This window comes from Charadrius vociferus, unplaced genomic scaffold (genome assembly GCF_000708025.1).
Source record: "Charadrius vociferus isolate BGI_N301 unplaced genomic scaffold, ASM70802v2 scaffold62, whole genome shotgun sequence".
NCBI classification, from domain to species: Eukaryota; Metazoa; Chordata; class Aves; order Charadriiformes; family Charadriidae; genus Charadrius; species Charadrius vociferus.
In genome coordinates this window covers 5,770,746-5,785,831 of record NW_009647419.1, presented here as the reverse complement: position 1 = coordinate 5,785,831, position 15,086 = coordinate 5,770,746, and the positions used below count along the sequence as shown (strand labels likewise).

At 39.4% G+C, this 15,086-nt stretch overlaps 1 protein-coding gene across 1 annotated transcript in view; it reads right to left on the bottom strand.

Moving 5' to 3' along the window:
- The window catches only part of DAAM2 (dishevelled associated activator of morphogenesis 2), a 184,799-nt gene that overhangs the window by 53,658 nt on the left and 116,055 nt on the right, over positions 1-15,086 (bottom strand). Inside the window, exons 6-8 of the mRNA XM_009880466.1 lie at positions 9,754-10,087; positions 1,396-1,506; positions 257-360 (exon numbers count right to left, since the gene is read on the bottom strand). Coding sequence (XP_009878768.1) covers positions 257-360; positions 1,396-1,506; positions 9,754-10,087 — 549 coding nt within the window. The remainder of the gene's footprint in view (positions 1-256; positions 361-1,395; positions 1,507-9,753; positions 10,088-15,086) is intronic.

Sequence of the window (15,086 nt, the reverse complement as noted above, 5' to 3'; positions counted from 1 at the left end):
TTCTGATTGTCATCCCCAGCTTAGAAGAAAAGCAGTTAAGGAACTCCTTGCCACAGCCACTGCCAATTTAGTATGTATATTTCCTACTTCATCTGCTGATTTTAATTCTAAGAGTGAATCTCCTTTTTGTCTTTAAAGGAAGTCAGTTTTAGGAAGAGACAGAGACAGCTTTGTGCATAAATCTGAAACCCAAAGGGAGAAGACTTTCTAAGAACTCTTTCTGTTGATCAATTGCTATTCTTAGAAAACATCTTACCTGTCTAGTGTGGCATTCTCATGTCCTCTTAGCTTGTCAATGACAGGTTGAATTCCCAGCATTAGAAACTCATATCGTAGGTGTAATCGGAACTCCAAATTGTCCTTAAAAAGTGGGGGGGAAATCAAGTTATTGTGCTCCAAAAGCTGTTATCGCATTAAAAAAAAAAATACTTAAAACCTCAGTTCTTCCCTTTTTAATATCATCTATCCTGACACCAAATTCACAGGAGGATTAACTCCAGTAAAGTAAAAAAAAAAAAAAAAGTCTTCTCCTCTGTTTCAATTAAAAATACAGCCCTCATTTACCTACAATGAGTTCTGCATGCCCAGTCAAAAGGACTGCAAACTCCATTTTGTTCCATAAAGAGCAAAAGTTATTAGTGTTTGTCCTGTGAGTCCATCAGAGGTGCAGCTCCTGCTCACAGATGAGTAGTACTGCAGTCTTCCTCCTAGCTTTTGTGTTTATTTATCATAAGAACACCATATACTCTGGCAAACTTGACACCTATTCAGTGGGATGTCACAGGACTGCCACAGATAGAGGCAAATACATGACCAGACAGAGTTCTCATGAGCTTGTTTTGTGTTGTGGTTTAACAACAAAAAAAAAAGAAGAAGAAAAGCCAATGTAACAAAAGTAACAATTTTAATGAAACAAAATCAGTTTAAACTATCCTCCTGCCTTAAAATAAAGTCTTGTTAATGAAAGAAAAACAAAAACTGTCTTTTCTGAAATCTGTCCTGTTGACATTTTTAAATTAAAACGTTTTGAGTTTGGCTTTGAGTCAAAACAACTTAACATTTCAAAACATTTCTGAAGGTAAATGTAAAAATGTTTTCTAAAAGGCTAAAATCAAGAAGTAAATGCTTTGCAGTTCTTAAAAAAAACCCAACAACAAACCAACAACAAAACCCAAAAGAGATCATTTCAGTGCAAGTAGTGTATGTTATATTAGAAGAGGCTGGCAATGAAATAATATGGAAGACATTATAAGACTGATATTAACGATTAAACATTATTTTCCATAAACTATATCCACTCAAACCCACGAGATTTGTGACAATCTACTACCCATTTCCAAGGTAAATTAATTCAAGCATAACATTTGAGAAGGAATTTCCAGGGCAGCGACCCACCTCACCGGCACCAGCATTCAGAACAGCATTGATAAAGGACATGATGGCTGTTTTGAGATTTACTTCATCTCGGTATCGCCCCATGCTTCGGTCTAGCTCGTTCAACAATGTCTGAAATGGAACAGCATGCTAGGTTAGAGGATATAATCTAATTTCTTGCGCCATTGTGCATACCGCTCATGGGATATGCACACAGTCTTCTTTCGAGTTGCTCTATCTTTGCTTAAATAAATAATTTCTTTCAGACAAGGCTGTTAGCAGATTAGGGCATGACACAATAAACAAATGAATAATAGTGATAGGAATAAAATGCCTACCTGATCCTAACAGAAAAATACAGTTTTTTTAAAAAAAGCCATTATTTGAGAAAAAGCAGATGCCCTTTATTGTTCTTGCCAACATGATCTAGCGAGCAGCAGAATGATGTCCGTCCTAGTCAGTTAACTTTGTATGGTGAATATGACAGGGAGTTTATACACACAGAAAAATAGCATCAGATTCATACATCCTTTCTACTCACACGACTTAAGTGATTTTCATTATTTTCTGGGATCTTAGCAGGATAGATTTCACTCGTATACAGGGACAGAGAATTCTAAAGAGAAGCTGTCTTTTGAGGAATAAAACCTATACGTGGACCTTGGAAGATGTCTCCTTGTTCCTTCACTTACAAACATTTCACATGAAGCAGACAATTTGCAAATAACAGGAATAACCCCTGCGCATACAGCTCCAAAGATCAAAGGTGAATTACACAGCTCCACTGGAAGTACAGTTAAGCCCCAGTTTCCTTGTTACAGAATCAGAATGGTTTGGGTTGGAAGTGACCTTTGAAGACCATCTAGTCCAAGCCCCCTGCAGTGGGCAGGGACATTGTTCAACTAGACCAGGCTGCTCAAAGCCCTGTCCAGCCTGACCTTGAACACTTCCAGTGATGGGGCACCTACAACTTCTCTGGACAAACTGTTTCAGTGTCTCACCACCCTCATCATAAAAAAATCTGTTGCTTTTATCCAATCTAAATCTAGCCTCTTTTAGTTTAAAACCATTACCCCTTGTCCTGTCACTACAGGCCCTGGTAAAAAGTCCTTCTCCATCTTTCTTATAAGCTCCCTTTATATATTGAAAGGCTGCTATAACGTCTCCCCGGAGAGTGTATGTCTCCCTATTAAGCATACTTATAGATATTTCACCATAATCTGAACATCAGGAGACAAAGGAGAAAAAGACTAGACAATGTTGGTAGCCTGTGCCTTACACAGCCTATTTAGGATTAATTTCACTTGAATATTTACTGATTAGCCATGAGAGCAACTGTACTTTTAGCTTAGTGCTGATGACAATGAATCTTCTCTTCGGGATCTTCTCAGATCAGTTCACAATTTCAAGGATGATTTTCCTTACTGGAAGAGTAACAAATTCCACTTGAGATCTAACAGTTCAATTGTATGCATTTCACTCCAGCGCTAATAATAAACACCTTACACTCATATATTTGGTTTGCTGACACACTAGAGAAGACAGAATTCTTTTTACTCTTCCCAAGAAGTTTTGGCCATAAAGGGAGAACAAAGAAAAAAATAGCTTTTTAGTGTTCAGCTAAGCAGAACCATCTAAATAATATTTTGAAGCTATGATGCTGAGTAAGGAAGTTCATTTTCCTTTAATCAGTATTCTGTCCCTGGCTACCGAAAGTCTTCATTCACAGCAAAATCTTTCCTGTGCTAGTCATCAGTTTCATAGGTCTATCTTGTTTCCTGTAGAAAACAGACATCACCACGGAGATGTGCCTCAAGAAGCAGTGGGAATATCCTCCTTTGCATTCCCCAGGGGAAAGAATACCCTCCTGGCTTCATGCAAACCCTTTGCTTGTTTTTGTGTAAAAATCTTTTGATCTAGCATACACTGCAACTGACAGCTGTTCTTATATCAGATCATAGTATGTTCACTATCAAGCAAGCTTGATTTCATAAACTCCTTTTTCTTGCATCCTCTAAATTCCCCAGCTAGCACTTGCAAATGTCCCTACTCCTGGCATTCGAATTTCCACCACATCCATGATTTCCCAGTAGTTATACTATGCCAAATACCAACCCTTTCCCCATTTTGTTAGAAATGGGAATGAGTCTGGCATAAAAAGACATGAAATGCCCAACTAAGTCAGACTGAGGGTCAGTTGAGTTCAGCATTCTACCTCCGACAATGACAATAGGAGATTATTTAAGAGGTCTTTAAATTCCCCAACAAACCCAACTCGCCAAATAAGCAGAAATGAAATAAATGTGAGAATTTAATTCTGTTACTGTCAGATTTGACACTGAAATCCAAAGCATGTGTCTTCTTGGAATAATTTACTTAGCCATGTAATGTAGCCATTACTACAGAAGCATCAAAACCAATGATCGTTTTGCTGGTTTTCTTCAGGGGCCTTATTCCTGCCATATATTCTCACAGACTTTTATGAACATGCTAGACTCTATGCAACAACATGTCAGATACAGCAACCAGACAGGTTGAAGGATGCTAACAAAAGTTTTCTATCCCCCATTTCAGAAGGCTGGACTAGGAGCAGAATGCAGTGGGGGCCAAGCCAAATTCAGGGCAAGAAAAACAGAGACTCTGGGTTGCACTAAGCTAATTGAAGAGCAGCACATCTTCATGAGATTGTTCAGCTCTAGAAGGAAACACTATAAGTTCATTCAATTCCTAAACATCAGAATCTACACCCACACACTGTGGCCTAACTCCAATACCTCTAACCCTTTGCAAATGGCTGTGGTTCAAGTCTTCGCTTCAACATTTCCTGTGAAAAAGATTTCACCACACCTCTTGGCAGCCAGTTTTGTGGCCCAATTGATCTTATGGTTGTAAAGGTTTTTCCTACTATTTAAGCAAAACTTTCCTCATTTAATCCCATTATTCCTCATCACTGACATCCAGTAGGGTTTCATTCAATCTGCAGCAAACCTCAAAAGGCTTTGGATGAGCCCTGAGGGGAAGATGCAAATCAAGTGGGAATACAGGATTTAATTTGTTCCTTGTTAGCTCCTCTACTACAATTCCAAATTGATTAGATTTCTCCCTGCAGATTACGGTCCGTACTGATGTCGTTTAACACAAACCAGGCAAGGGGGCTCTGGGAGAAGTGCTCCTAATCGCCACCTTTTCAACCAAAAATATCAAGCTTCCTTTATTCCTTCACCTCAAGCTTCAAAATTTCTAGCAGCATTAAGGAGGAAAACAAGAGTGTTCTGCCCAAAGCAGCCCAGTTAATATTTTCATCGGCAAGTGAAATCAGCTCCTTTCAGACAGTATCTAACACCTAGGTTCTCTCAAGACTAAAGGGAAAATTCCTTCTCCCCATAGGGGTCCTCAGCTGAGTGGCTGTTTCAGACAGCGAACTAGGCTGGAAGAGCACTGGAACATCCTGATACACTTTTCTGGGCCAGTACAGCATTATGACCTTGCAACATTAGTTTGACTCAAAATAGAGCATGTTGAAAAGTACAACATGTTACAATGTCATACCGCGATGCCTTCACTCCACAGATGAAATGACGGGAAGAAGCGAGCATACCAAGAATCAGAAAGGCAACAATGTAGGGAAGAGTAGGATTGTGCCCCTTTCACAAAGGAAACCAGTCATAAATAGGATAATGCAGACATGAATGACACTAAGAGCAGACACTCTTCTCTCTCATTTTTCGTAACATTTTAGAAACCTCCATCTTCACAAGAAAAGCACTTAAGAAATTCAACATAAAGCAACAATTTCATGGTCGCGCAGTGAGCCAGTGACAAAATTACACTAGTGTCAATTTTGAACGCATCAGATGGAAAAGAATCCCAGCAAGGACACCAAGGGCTCATCTTCCTAATTCCACATTTCTGCTTTGAGGCTTTATTGTGTGGCTTTCCAATGTTTTCTTTCATCTCTCCTCTTTAAGGGGCAGAGTAGAATTTGTAGGCAAAGAAGCATATTTCAAACAAAAATTGGATGAAGCAAAGACAGAGCTTTTCCAGATTGCCTCAGGAAGGAGACTGAAGGCATGCCTTTATATTATTGTGGTATTTGAGTAAAGATGGAATACTACTCTGAAGAGGACAGTTCTCAAGGAATATCTTAAAAGAGGACCTGCAGACTGCCTATTGGATATTAAAGGGAGAATTATTCCAAGCAGAAGGGCAGCATGAAAGAAGGGTCAAAGATTAAAGCAGGCAAAGGGCACAGGGAAGATGCTACAGCAAATATGAGAAAACAGGAATAGCCACAATATAAATTCAGACACAAACATAAAGTATAGAATCTTGTTGCAAGTGCCAAGACAAAGATGATCCCGATAGACCTGTGAACGCACTCAGCAGCAGAGGTACAGGGTGAAGTTGTAGCACTAAAAGGCATTCGAGTGAAGACTGAAGTCTCAACAAAGAAGAGTAAGTTCTGGAGAATCTCCCATAACTCTAAAGTGACTCCTCTCTGAAGTTAAGGATGAGATTGATTATTGCAGTCATTTTTATGTAAATGCTGGCAATTTAGAAAGAAGCATAATTTTACATCAGAGTTTCTACTCAGAGCAAAATATGAAATTTTGTTAGGAGATAGTCCCTCATATTCATAAAAGTTCTATCTATATTTTTCATTACTTTCAATTTTTAAAAAAGAACACATCAAAAAGCAAGGACATCCTTTCCAAAATATTTCAGCAGTTTGATTAGTGGTCTTCAGTTGGTATCACCTGCTGCAGTTTAGTTAAATTAATTGGGATTACAAGTGTTTATATCACTCTGGAATCTTGCTGTAATTTGGATTTTTACTTTAGATACACCAGCATAAAACTGTAAGTTTCCTTTTCCTGTTCAAATAGTAGGAGTTAGAGCAAGACAGATCCAATGTAAGTTTAGTAAGACCTGTATCTTAAGTTGAAGCTTTCCTTCTCTATTAATTCACCAGTTGCTGGGACCTCTGACTACTTTTGGCTAGCTGTGCCAGGTAGGAAGAATTGTGCTTAGAACACTGACCAGCAATAACATTGAATGAAACATGCCGTGTTTTATGTGACTGTGTTAAATACATGATCTCTACATCACTCCACCACACTTGAGCACGTGCAAATTGGAAATAATCTGTGTTCAAGCTAAAGTTGTCATCAGCAAGTTATGCATAAGCTCAAGTTTTAGATGGTTGCCACTAAATAATTCTGAATCTCTCCTCCTCCTTCTTACAAAGAGAAGTGGAAGCAGAACCATGCACCCAAAATTTTATTCACCACCATGATATTTCTCTGCAAGAAGAAAAAAGAAAAAAAAAAAAAAAAAGAGAGAACAATTTGTGTTGGGGAAAAGTAGATCTGAACAGGGTTTTTTTATATTTACCTCCTGATTCCTCAAAGTACTGTGCTGGTCATCACAGATGATATGGGGAGAGTGGGACACTTAGATTTACTGCAATTTGCAAGAGGGGAAAATAAATCCAAACACATAGTACATAAACAAAGTGCCAGCTTTCATTGATGAGGAGGGATAAATTGACAGAGGTGGCTGAAAGGGATGAAGAATATTATCAACCACTGTTGTCAGGAAGGCAACTTAAGGAAGAGCAACAATTGCACTGAAGTTGTCAGAGGTTGGCATTAGCTGTAAATTATTTATTGGATATTCCAATAAAAGTAGGCTCAGTACAGTTTCCAGAAAGCCCCACGCTTTTTACTTCACAAGAATCGAGTTTGATTTCCAAAACTGAGAATTTGAAATTATTGTCCTCTTAGGTATTATGTCTCTAATTTGGCCATTGTATTATGGAGCTAGATCGAGAGAAAAACTGAGCAGCGACTTTACAGTTCCCTGCTTTCCTTTTCTCCCCCATTAGAATCAGCCTGCAATAACGAACCAGAGAGCCATAGAGCCAAAAGAATAAATTCCTACTCTGCACATTCAAAGTATGTTTCTCCTGTTCCTACAGTTTAGTTCATTTTTTATTACTTTTCACAGAAAGAATTCTCGGTTTTTGGTTCTGCCAGATCCCCAGTTGTGGGGGATCATTTTCAGCATAACAGTAATTAGGTGTGGCCAGTTAAAGTCAACCTAAAGCTGCAAGCTCTAAATTCTTCGGGCACTTCAATACACTGTGTGATGCTGCTAGTTGCCCAAGCTACAGGAAACACATCCCCAAGAGTTCAGTTTGAAACCTGAAGGACCTCTTAAGATATTTGCAAAGTCTGGGTTATGAAGATTATACTCAGGACTAGGATAAAGAAAAAAAGGCTTTCACTGGCTTTCATTGTACACCACATCTTTGAATTTTACAAGTAAGAGCTAAATAAGAGTTGCCAGCTCATCCGTTTCTTAAAATGGCGTCTGACAACATAAAATACCTCCATAGTCAAGTTACAGTGGATGCTTCTCTTGATAATGAGCTGAAAGACCATTCTGACACACAGGTATAGGAAAGCAAGAGGCAAAAAGATATAACGCTTTCTTAACTGATAAGTCCTAGAGTATCAGAGAACCTTCCACTAAAACACAAGAAAGACTGTGAGCGTATTTGTTTCATCAGCATTTAAAAAATCCTTAATCTCTCTGTTAGAAGAAAATGACCGAAAATGGATGAGGAATGTCTTTGAGTGAATACTTACATCCTCAAAATTTAACTTAAGCTGTTGCTTTGTGCAGAGGAAAATCCCGTTCCAGCATCTAGACACAAGTGTTAGAAATTGCAAACAAGAACACATCCCATCTGCTAAATCATTTTGGGGTTTGGGTGGGTTGGTTTTTAGGTTTCAGTTTTTGGGGCTTTTTTTTGTTTAAGAAAGAAAAAGAGAGACCATCATTTATCTTTCATTTTTTCCCCAACAGAAAAGCATTTTGACAAAAGCAAGCATTTCTATAAAGTACTCTTTCATGAATGTGATTTGGTAAGCATCTGCACATCGTTACACCAGATTCCTCAAAAGCTCACAAGACCTGTGCTACCACACTTTACTCAGCAATGACTTATCTCAACTAATGAGTAAATTTTAAACCAATTTAAAAAAAAAAAAAAAAAAAAAAAAAGAAGAAAAAGAGAGAGTGAGAACCCAAATAGGAGACATTGAGTAAACTCAGCATCTATCTATCTCCCATGTGGGCTTATTAAGCAGTCTCTTGGTCAAGTAAGGATAAGTTAACACAGGACCACAACTGTTGTCAGAGGTGTGAGGTACCACTGCTTTTTGCCGAGCATCTAAGGTCACCCCCACCTGTCTCCAAGGTATACAAAAATGTCAAATTAATTCAGGAAGGATTCTCCATTTCAGCTCATTATTAGAGAGCAAACTGGATGGGACGGTGCACGTAGAGGGGTGGACCTGGCCGTGCTACACATAGGTGAATACCAAACCAAGATCTCCTGCATCCCAGTTTCAGGTCTGAGTCACAGTCAGTGAATCCCATAGTGCATTCAGTCCAAACAACAAGCATTGGCAGCTACTGTTCATGAACACAGACTTTTTCCCCATTCAATTCTACAGTCATAGCTCATTGTAGCTCAAAATCCACCGACACATTAGCTGGGGAGGAGGCGGGAGAGAATGGCTGACAGAAAGCAGGATCCAGGGCCTGTTGGCCCAACACCACACTTATAATTTCACTCAAGAACAAACAGTAATTGGGTGAGGTTAACCCAAATTTTAGGAGCTACAGCTTCATACACAGCAACAGATTCTGTTACATCTTTTTGTAAAGTTGCTTAGTTCACTAGGAAAACATTACAGTAGCAGCTAGCACTATCCACAATAAAAGTCTGTCAATGATCTACTGACCTACCTCAAGGTCTCCGAGATTGAGCTTCCCTTATGTGTTCTGAATGGAAGATATCTGAGACAACAATTGCTAAGTGGTGACAATTCACAAGTTGATTGCTAAGTGGCAATTGAAGTGCCGCCGCTGTTCATTATTTAATCCACTGTCTCCATTATTTCATCCATAACTAGTTTATTACTAAATTAAGAGCTTTAAAATCAGGACAGAGGCTCCTGGAATTCTGTGGCTTTGGATTCTAGGGTAGAACAAATGATTACCATCCCAAAAATGCCATCAGGTTAGAGTAGGAACAGGTTAGCAGCTTTAATTTAACATAGCAAGCCCCAATTTTAAGGTAAAATAGAGATTTTAAACTAGCATTAATGACAGGCAATCAGGTCTTGGGAAAAAAAAAAAAAGGCGATAATCCATTTGAGGAAGTGCCCTTCCTCCCTTCCTACAACAAAATGAGAAATATTGCCTTTTTACTACCTAGCAAGTTTGCAATACGTGCACTGTAAAAATGAACCCCTGCAGAGATTCATCATACTGGGTATTTCTGGCAAAGTATCCTCCTTGTACCTGGAATCTTGTCCTTTCTGCAGCATAGACTTGGTAGTGAAGCATGGCTTGCAAGACTTTCTTGTGACCATCTGGTACCAAGCAGACAGCCCCTAGGATCTCCAGCACAGCAATCTTGGTCTTAATGTTTTCAGTCCGTAAGCTCTGGGAGATGATGTTGATACTCTCTGGATGAGCCAGGACATGAGCCCGTCCTTGGGAGTTGTTCATCAGTGCCTTGATACACCCTATAACGGATGTGTGTATACGGCTCTCTGAGGTCTCATAGTCCATGCTCTTCAGGAAGTTCAGCAAACAGCTCAGGCCATCCAGCTCAATAAACCTGGTCACAAACCTGAAAAAAAAACCCAAAACAACAACATGTAGGAAAAATAAGGAAAGTAGACCAAAGGGAATTTATTCAAAAGGTACCATATTATTCAACCTTGCATCTGTAAAAGCTGGCTAGTTTTTAGCCTAAAGTTCACAGAATAATTCCCAGGTATTTAAGAAAAACAAACAAAAAAGAGAGAAAACAGACCAGCTAATAATGGTGCATCACACAGTTTCAGGGTAATTATATTGCATCACCTTACGACCCTGCTGTTGGGTTGCTGTGTTCTTCGTTGCAGTTGCCACCCAACACCTGCTGTGGTTCACCCCAATAGTTGCTACATTTTCAAAGCTGAATGGATTCTTTCAAATCGCTACATCTTACATACATGCTAATACACACAAGATACATTTTCATACAGACTCATTACCACACTTACGAGTTCAGATTATCTCGAAAACCATTTTTAGATTTAGGTCAAATTTTTAGCCAATACTACACACCAGCTGCCACCTCCAGGAGTGGGTACACTGACAGGGGCAAACTCATTACCACTGTGTCTCTCAGCTCTACTGACTTCACACTCTGATCCCGTGATATACATATAGGAACATATAAAGTTAAAGTTTAAAAGGTACGTGTTCTTCAGTAAAAGGCAAAGCTCCTATAATGGCCTTGGCTGCTTTTTTGTTTGTTTGTTTGATTGTTTTTTTTTAGTTTGAGAAGGTATATTAAGGATGGAACAGGTCCACTGTCAACCTGCAGTAGTAAAATGCATAGTAAAAACATAATGAATAGAGGATATACAGAATTAATCAGTTACCAAATGACACATTGAAGACTGAACCTATAGTAGAAAAGGTTTATTTTAACTATTGACATTACTAGAGTTCTGTTTCTATTACATTCTACCATAAGATTTCTCTTTCTTCAGGTTAAGATTATGGAAACTGAAGATGAAAACAATACAGGAGAAAGTCCTTGGAAAAGTTTAAGGTTTTGTTGAAAGCCAGGGTTAAAAAATCCAGATGGGTTAAATTAGACCATGCAGACAGCCTCCTAGGCAAATCAATAGAAATGAATGGAATTATATAAGTCAGTTCAAGCCAATCATTCTAGCAGTGTTTCATTTAGAATTCCCAGGCTTAAAAATGGGGATTCAAAGATACGAAAAGGGCTGCAAATTTCTCTAGATTGCTTTGTTTACCTCCTGCCTCCTCTAACAGGTTGTTCAGATAGGTACACTTTTTTTTAGAACGTCTAAATGCAAACCCACGTGAATTACATTTGAATTTACCAAAAATCTACACCAACAAATGTACACCAACAATATGTCCATGACCACGCTCTAAACAGCATAATGTAGAAAGATACCTCAAACAAATGAAAGGTTGTTAGCAATTGCCACCTGTGTAACAAATGAAGAAAAAAGCCTGTGTCATTTTGCTTTAACCCAGCCCCTCCTCCTTCCAGTCGGATACTTCCTAATGTGCTATCTTTCTCTTTTCTGTACTTAAGTGAAATGCTGTTCCTAATATGCATCAGTAATGGAAGCACCACACCGAAAGACTGAATTGCACTGGGCTCTGTTCATGTCTCGGCATCAGCAAGACAAACCTGAGCTATACTTATATATCTCCTGGATCATATGGACTTGACATACGTATGGTCTTCCAGTGGTTACACCCCACACCACACAGGAATTTTCAGGGCCTACCTGAAAGTTATGCTCACTATGCTGATGGATTTGCCAACTTTCAGCTTGCTTGGGCCAGCAGTTCGACCAGAAACATGGCAAAGCCTGGTGCTTTCAACAAAGTTTCGGTCTGAGGTTTGGGTTTTGTTCAAAACTGAGTCTCAAAGTGAATATCAGAGCTTACAAGCACACACAGGAACACGTGCACACCAAAAATGAAAACAAGGTTTAGTTGAACCCTGCTAAGACAATCTGCCAAGTTTCACACAGGTCCGATTGCACATTCTTTGGATGCATCTTGTCTACCCTAACAAATCATAGGAGCAAAAGCCTCTCTGCCTCCAGGCCAGAAAGTGGGATCAACATTGTGCATCAGGAATTTGGTAAGTCACTAAAAGCAGTTTGTTATTTAAACTGATTATGGAAAGATTGAAAATTATTTCAGCTTTTGTAATGCATTTAGCTGCCAGCATGCCAAAGACGACTGAAATAAGTACATTCATGGCTAAAAGAGTTGCTGCTAAAGATGTATTTGGAACTAAAATAAGCACAAACTCAACTTGTTACCAAACAATATGATTCTAATGACTTGTGAGTATTTCTCTAACCCTGGGACTAAAGCGCAGAGTTGCTCTTTGCCTCTACTATGGAGGGACTAGTTTAAATTCTCCTTCTCCTCCTCAATTCCAAAGTTCAGTTCTATGAATCCATCCTATACCTTAGCTATTCCCTCCATCTTTTAGGGGAAAAAAACCCCAACCAACTGATGTTCTGCTGTTCTTTTCAGTTCCAGGGCTCTGGGAAGACTTAGGTTGGATACCTTTCTGAAGATAGAGCTCTACTGACAAAAGAAAACATCCTGAAGAAGCAGCTGAAGAAAGGGTCCTTTAAACATACTTTCAGATGGAACACCTGGTCTTTTGACAAGACATACAAGGCACTACAACCTTCATGTATTTTAGCTTGCTCTGATGATCATGTGAAAAAATGGTAAATCCACAAGAGTCACATTGTCCCAATTAAGTACAATCCCTTACTAAATTCACTGGCAGAGCAATTTTTCTAGGACTGTTTGGATGAGATCATCCCAAAAAGGAGGCACGCGCAGGAAAGTGGTGTGTGTCACAGACCTTGATTAATGACATAATTTAAAACAATGTCGGGATTTTCCTGTGCTCTTCCTAATCCAGAGAGCAAACAGTAATCTGCATTACTCAATAGGAAGCAAAACCAAGTACCTTCCCATTTCAGCTGAGATCAGAAGCAGGAATCAAATTATGATTTTCACCTTCCTTTTCCAAAACATTTAGTTCGCTATTTTCCGGAAAAGCCAGAAATCATGCAAGAGGAAGACAAAGAAATAGCAATAGCAGTTTCTGAGCCAGCAGGCACTCTCAGTACGAGAATTTGCTTGGTGTGAGCACGTATGTGGGGAGACATGTGTAAATGTCTGTACAAGAGAGAAAAACAAGTGGGAGTTTAGCTGACAGGCTGAGAGCCATAATCGTCACACTGGTGTTTGTGCATCTGTACGTCTGTAAGCAGGGACGTGTGTATCGGGGGGGAGGGTTTGCCTGTGCACATACAAAACTCATACAAATAAAGTACCTTCTTCCTCACAATATACACGTGTGTAACTAACTGCCATCCTATACGTCCTGTATGCTGCAAAATAAGGTCTTGTTCTAGACTAGGAGGTGTAAAGTTAAGCATATTTGCCAATGCATTCTGGCTAACACATTCAAAAACTCAAGTGTAAATAAAGCAGGGTGTGTTTTAATAGGTGCTAAACAAGCAAATTAAAGCGTAACCTCACCTCAGTCTCTCACTTGACCAGTTTAGCACACTTTAAAAGGCAGGGCGCCTCTTAGCCTTTCAAGTTTTAGAGAGTGCTGATCAGAATGAGTTAGCTAACTCTAATAACAAACCTTTCATCCAAACACAGATGCAGCGCAGCCCAAGAGGTAATGACCCACTGACGGATTCCAAGTGTAGGGGAGGGGGACAGCCTCCCTGTGAGACTTGATCCCGCTCAGGAAAGACAGAAAGATCATATGCTGTGGGTGTGCAGAGAGCAGGATGTTCCCACCCTGTTAACAGGCAAGGCTACACTTCCCCGCAGCATCAGTTTTTGAATCAGGGGGCACGCATAATCCTGACAACTACTGAACTGCTGAAAAATTCAGCATAATGGGTTTTGCTTGCTGGATGCATAAATGATCATCTCCAGTATGTACTTGAATGCAACATGGCTAAATCAAACAAAAATAACAGGAGGTAAATCTGAGTTAGACAAAAGGAGAAAAGCAGACAGCAAAGGGAGTTAGCAATGATTCAGACTAAAGGAAGTATTTTTCTGGGGTTCCAAAAAGTGATTTTTTTTCCAGTCCTTTTTAAGTTTTTACTTTTGCTGCACTTCTTAACCTCCATTTTTGGGCACTAAAATACCAAAAGAAAAGCTCTTCTCTCCCTCCTTCTGTCCAACAGTTTGTCATCACACTTGTTTATAGTCTTAAGTTCTTACAAACCTAAAAGAAACTGTGTTTCCTTACAAGATGCAGATGTGGGGTTTTGTTCTCTAAGGCCAGGGTTGTTCCTGTGTGCTGGGACATAACCTGTCTTTATTATTTCAGGGCAGCTCCTAAATACCAGAACAAAATGCACTTGCTCAAAGGGGGCCAACTAGCTGCTCAGGGATGCTTTTATCACCTTTTCTCCAAAGTGGAGAGGAACTTGAGTTTGGGTAGTTCTCCTTCAGTTTTTGTTGCTGTTAGGACCGGTGGGTTGGAATAGAGGCACAGATTAGTACCATTACTCTGCATTTTGTACTAGAAAAGACACGGTTCTACAGTAAAATAAAACCCAGAGCCAAACACATGAATTTTTCCTCTTTTGATTTCTCTAGATCAAAGAGTTCAAGAAGAGGAGCCTACTGGTCAGAGCCCCTGTGTACCTTACAATCACAAATGGATTACAGACAGTCCATTCCATGTGAATTTAGGTGTCTATTTTCTTCAGAGGCCTGATGAACAGAAGTGGCAAGGAAAACAGGATTTGATGTCCAAATTCAACTAGAAAGACTAGTATTTTGAAGGCTTGGGCATAGTCCTGCTTATGACTGGGATTTGATGGAGCTGAGGGCCTCTCTACTGCAACCTTTCCATCAAGAAGAAATTGGCTTGTTGATCAGGTATTGGCATGCAGCCCATTTGGCAGCTAACGAATTGAGTCGCTGGAAATTAGTTGAGACGTAGGACTTAACTCAAAATTTGGCTTGGCTTAACTGTTTAAAAAAAAAAAAAAAAAGCCCCATAACTATCGCCA